The sequence below is a fragment of the Apaloderma vittatum genome, unplaced genomic scaffold (assembly GCF_000703405.1).
Source record: "Apaloderma vittatum isolate BGI_N311 unplaced genomic scaffold, ASM70340v1 scaffold2813, whole genome shotgun sequence".
In the NCBI taxonomy this organism is placed as follows: domain Eukaryota; kingdom Metazoa; phylum Chordata; class Aves; order Trogoniformes; family Trogonidae; genus Apaloderma; species Apaloderma vittatum.
Window position 1 is genome coordinate 32,767 of NW_009707393.1, and position 6,137 is coordinate 38,903.

At 35.6% G+C, this 6,137-nt stretch overlaps 1 protein-coding gene across 1 annotated transcript in view; it reads left to right on the forward strand.

Moving 5' to 3' along the window:
- The window catches only part of LOC104271490 (proprotein convertase subtilisin/kexin type 5-like), a gene marked incomplete at its 5' end in the record, with an annotated part of 90,789 nt that overhangs the window by 21,708 nt on the left and 62,944 nt on the right, over positions 1–6,137 (forward strand). The window contains 1 exon segment of the mRNA XM_009866174.1: positions 247–459. Within this exon segment, the coding sequence (XP_009864476.1) occupies positions 247–459 (213 nt within the window).

Below are 6,137 nucleotides of genomic sequence, written 5' to 3' on the forward strand. Positions count from 1 at the left end.
AAGGTGGCATTACCTATTTATTGTTTCTAAAGCTGTGTTCATACTACCCATTTTCTAAATTTTTCTGATGTCTGATTCTGAACTCCACTAAATCTTGTTTTCATTTCAGATTCTTCTGAATGAGCTAGTTGTGTTTTTTTTAATTCCTCTTAGCAGATGACTTTGTTAAGGAAAAACCTGTTTAGTATACAAGTGAGGGGGAAAAGAAAAATTATTAACCAAAACTTTTGTGCTGTTTCCAAACAGGGACGAAGAGGTTTAGGTTCAGTCTTTGTTTGGGCCTCTGGAAATGGGGGAAGAAGTCGAGACCACTGTTCCTGTGATGGCTACACCAACAGCATCTACACTATCTCCATAAGCAGCACGGCTGAAAGTGGGAAGAAGCCGTGGTATCTGGAAGAATGTGCATCTACACTAGCTACCACATACAGCAGTGGAGAATCCTACGACAGGAAAATAGTACGTTTTTAAATTATTTTTTTATGTATATGGTTTTTTAATGTATATGTTTTGCATAGTGACTGCAGGGAGGGAGAGAGAACTCATGTTTACTGATTAAAGGACTGCTTCAGAAAAAAGTCATACTTGAGCAAGTTCATATATGCCCAGTGTGTTACTCAGTTGGAGCTGCCGTACTGCTCTTTGAAACCAGCATGGGTATCCATGTTGCAGCCTAATGCAGTACAGGTACACGCAGTTTGTAGCAGTTTTTTCCACTCACCTAGTTGCTGCTAACTCTGAGTGATTCTTTCAAAGATCTTATTGCCACTGCCACCAGAACAGAATTCTTTCATTACGAATATCTTGTAGCCCATTAATAGGCCTGAAAGCCCATCAATAGGCCTCCTTGTGTTTTTAATCTAGTTATCAATAGTTTTCGTATTTTACACACATGATATCAGCAGTTTTCCTACATACTTCTCTATTTTATTTTGACCCTCGTTTATGTTCAATGATAGTCAGTTATTACTCATATTGCTGCTTGTTCCAGCCAGCTGATATATTGTAAGCAAGATTAAGCTCAGTGCTCATCTTTCCTGTTTTGTTCCTCATCTCATTCCAAAACACCCAGCACTCATTTTCCGTTATGTTCTGATCTTGGCTGGAAACCCAACTAATTGTTTTAATTCTATTTGATAATCTATTGATACCAGTAGTATTTCTTTGCTATATCTGCTTTATTAAACTGAGCACATTCAATATACTTTCCAATATTCAATATTCTACTCTTTTAACCTTTTAAACCCTTATACTAAGATTAATCAGATTTACTAATATTGTCCTCTTCCCTGCTGATTTATTCTAGTGTATAACTTAAACATCTTAATCTCTTCCTGATCAGAAAATTTAGAGATTTTGTTTGTGTTTTTCCTCCAGGTGTTTTCTTAAGCAAACCTCTAACACTACCTTCTTTCTGGTCCTTAACAGATACCTCTCTTGCTATCAATGAGAAGTTAAAAATTCTTACAGCCATGGGTTTTTTTAATACCGTCTGCCTTGTCTTTCAGGATTCTGGGATGCTGGCCATCCCTTCTTGGATCCTTACTTATTTTCAGATGATCTAATTTTTGTTTTAAATTTGTCCTGAGGTACTTCTTCATTACAGTAATTTTTCTGTTCTTAACTTCTCTGCACTGAAACATTATCTCTCTTCTTGGCATGTTTCTTGTTCTCTCTGATAAACAATAAGAAAGAAAAGAAATTAGTCATCTTCAAGCAGTCCTCACTTCTGTGATTAAATTCCCTCTACTGACCTTTAAAAGACCGTCGCTTACTTGTTCATGTTTAAGTCAAACTAGTACACTGTAAGGTGAACAGAGGTAATAGTCGTTCCCCAGCCTGAGCTCTTGGCTAGCTGAGTCTGCAGGACTTCCCTGTGTCCTTCAAATCCAGCACTTGCTGTCAACTTGACAATATCTTTTACAAATACAATCAATCTTGCTTTCAAAGTTCCCAGTGAAAGAAAATCCCCTTAAATTTAGGTGAAGTTTTAATTACCCGTTGCCATTAAAAATATTCTCCTGTTTGCTGTCTGAGCTCCTCTAGCTTCAATTCTAGGTATTTGGTTGTGTCACAAATTTTATTGCGACCAGGAAGAGCACTCCTGTTGTCTACCTTCTTTCTCTCTACTCATGTAGCCTAAGCAGTTAATCCTTTTTTATAAATGAAGGTAAGCTTCTTGCATCATCCTGTGTAAGGCATGCTTTCTCATAAACCCACTCTACTTTATGAGCTTTGGGAACCCAAGCTGAACACACTAGCCAACTAATAGCCATATTATCACCAAATGCACAGGAAAATGTGTATCTTTGAGTGCCTGCTCAGTTCCCGTCTCTTTACAGAAGAAGCCTGACTAGGAATTCTTAGCTTTGCTGCCATGTAAGGCATTTGTTGTTGTGTGATGCTCAACCTGCTTTCAAAACTGTTGCCTCTCTTTTTCAGAGTTGGTGGTCCAAGGATAGGTGCAAGAGTCTCTTTATTGCACCATTTACCACTGGCTCTACTGGTTGCATATTCAGTCCAGACCAGCCCTCACCGTCACTTTCTCTAATGTTTCTCCAAGTGCAACATTCATCAGAAGGTGCTGGTGTTTTCTTCCAGGTCTTTGATAACAGCTTTAGGTCTAAGCTAAGGCCAGGAAGCAAATTGTAGAAGGCCTGATTAGAAACAAGGCTGACTAGAAATGCATATATGGGCTCTAAACATATATATAATTTCTCTGCTTCTAAGTATATACCTAATTTCTTCTATATGCTTACATTTTGAGACCTTGTCCTTTAGATCTATCCTTTAGATTATATAGTATTATTTTTAATGTGCAATGTCACATTATGAGTCTCATAGAATCCTGAGTATACTACTTACAACCAAAGTGGTAGGCAGAAAAATAATACCACAGGACATTGGCAAGCTCTCTTTTCCAGCAGCTTATGTTGTCCACCATTAAATATACTGCTTGTTAATTATTTTTTTTAATAATTAGCTTAAATCCTGTATCAGCTGCTTTACACTAAGCAAAAACTTGGCAAATAGATGAAATTGTAAGGACAATGCTACTTACCCTGTCAAAATATTGACACTCTATGGATTTTCTTTCCATCTTCTGGAAATTCTCCAGTGTTTGAAGACTTGTTAAAGTCAAGAGTACAGTCTGATATATTCCTTTTCCAGCTCTTGTAAAGGTCTTTGGTGCTTCTAAGCTTTCTGATTTAAACTTGCTGTTTAGAAAAGCTGTAAATAGAAAGATGATTTATCATTTTATATGCTCTGAAAATATCATTTAGTTTTTTTTTTTCAAAAAAGGAACATGCAGTGAAATAGCCAGTACACTACCATTAACTATTCTGTTATTTACTGACAATTAAAATAATACTGGTTTGGTAGTTCTTTTGCTTTTCAAATAGTTGAAAATATACATACTTCATTCTGTTCTTGTAGGCTTCATCATTTGTTGTTTGGCTTTCTTTACCACCTCTGTGCACCTTCTGTCTTCTAGTTTTTGTTCATTGCTACCCACTTGCCTTTTATTCACTTATATTTATTTGTCTATTACTTCTTGCCCAATACTTATTATGTTCACCAGGATATCCTTGCTTACTTTTTAAAAATCTAGTAAAATATATGTATGTTTCTCAGTCCTTATTTGTAGTTTTCTACTTTCTGATTTAATCATTGTGCATACCTCTGTTTTTTAATAACTGTAGTTTTCTTGATGATTGTCTTCAATTCTTTTCAATTAGTATGGACTTCCTGCTTTTGCGGAATTACTGCTTCAGTAAGAGTTCATTGTTTATATCTGACATGCCAATCCCTTATGACTTATGCTAGCATGAAAAAGACCTGGAGGTGATTTATTTTTAAAGACTTTCTCATGAAACAGCACACTAAATATTTTTTTCATTTACTGAAATATAGCACCCGTCACTACTAGCATTGATACACTGTGCTAGTGCTTGCAGTTTAGTATTTTTTGTTAAGAGTTTTAAAAGATATACTTTACAAATGAGAGATTAATTACTATATATAGATTGAATATACATTATGCCATATATAGAGAAATAAGATATTTTACATTAACATTACTGTAAAGATTTTAAGATATACCTCTTTGAAAGTGTCCTTAATGTGGAGTCTTCACTGGAGATCTTATACAGTCTACTAGAGATAAGTAAAAATAACTTTTAATTGAAATTCATCAATCCTGTGAACACTGATGGCTTTTACTAATCAGATCCTCCATTCTTTTGAGGGCAATCCAGTTGCATATGCCAATTTTGATTATTGCTACAGAACTCATCATTTTGCAGAGTGGATGATGAAGGTATCAGGTACTGAGGACCCATAGGTATTAACCTCAGTCTGATGACCCTTAATTTGCGCAGAACTTAATTTGCACTTGCCTACTCATGTGCAAAGCAACTTTGCTGTTGCAGGTGCCATAAGATTCACTGATCTCAAATGCTTGAGTATGAGACCACACATGTTCCCTCTAAGTCTCTTCTTTCCTATGCTATTTTATCAGTTGACTTTTGAAACATACAACCCATCTGAAGATGTTCCACTACTGGTACTTGGCATTTAAAGCCAGGCAAGCCTCTTCCCCCTCCAGACACCTTCAGTGACAAAGCAGAGTGCTCTATGGTAGATGTAGTCAACAGATTTCTGTTTGTGTTGTTTAAACCAGTTATGCCCATAAGGGATAACAACTGCATGGTTCCATTGTGCTACAGCTTGGTGAAAAATGACAAGGGATTGTGAAGCCGGCTTTTCAAACTGAGTATTGGGCAAGCTTTTCAATACACACCATAAAGAAACAGGGACATTGCTCTCAGCTTTGTGACTCGCTCAAAGCCTGATTTTGAGAGCAATAAGGGTAGCATCACTATTATCTTCTCTATCTTGTCTACTAAAATCCAGTTCTCCTAAAGACCTACGAAACCTCCTTTACCTTGAAAAGAAAAGATTTGTTTGAAGCAAGAACTGAAGGCAGAACTGAAAATTCTGAGGACAAAGTTTTTCAACTGCTATAAAATGTTTTAAAAATATAGAATAAAAAAAGATGCATATTTGTTTTCATTGTCATGCTACACATACTTTTCACTGGATTATATCTCACATTTTTGTGTAGATTGATGCTCCTTTTGAGTTGGAGACTGTCTTCATATCGTTTCACAAAAAGCTTGCAGTCAGAAACAATAACAGTAGAACAATAGATTATTACTGCATTTAATTTCTTCGAAATCTATTATGCATAAAAATTATATGCAATATACTAATCAGCTGTGAAGGGTTCAACTTCGTGCCATAACATGAAGAGTAACAATATTTGATAAAGATGTATGGTGATTTGATTTGTTGGAATGAGACTCCTGTACTCAAAATAGGAAACAAAAACACTATTGCACTAAATGAGGAAGTGAGATGGTGTGGGATTTACAGTCAAAATCAAATGATCTCATTCTTAATTTTTTTGTCCTGTAACTAAGAACAAACTCCAATATTATGTGAGATTCTGCAATACTGTAGTACAGAAATACCTATCTATGTTTAAGGCAGAGTGAATGGTTACAACATTAATATGCCCAAAGCATACAAACATGTCACAGGTGCAGCTGGATATATGCCTCTTACATAGATTCAGAAGTATTGGCTAATAACATGCAATTTTCAAGGTATTTTTTCCTATTATTCTTTTCTCTTCTATTTTGCATAGTGTAGGACAATACTGGAAAATAACTTCCCCACTCCAGACCATGCAGCTATGATGTGTTAAGCACCATGTGACGTAGTTGTCTATATAGACCTTTCATTTATCAAACATTGCATAAATGCATCACATTTCCTTTGAAGACCTTCTTCAAATTATTTCTTAAAGCCCTCTTGGATGTAATTTATAAACCTATTACGTGATTTACCTTCTAAAAGTAACCGTATTCTACTTACTGTTCCACCTATTTCTTTGTTTTCTAATAAATGTCAATTCAACTGTTGATCTTCTTTCTCTCCTAATTTATATTTCTGTCTTGCTGACTAGTTTCTTTTCTAAGCAGAACTTCAAATAGAAACAATCAGAAAAACCCATCTCTTCCCAGTTCTTAGAATGCAAACAAAGACCTCCTCTTGTTCAGACACTCTTT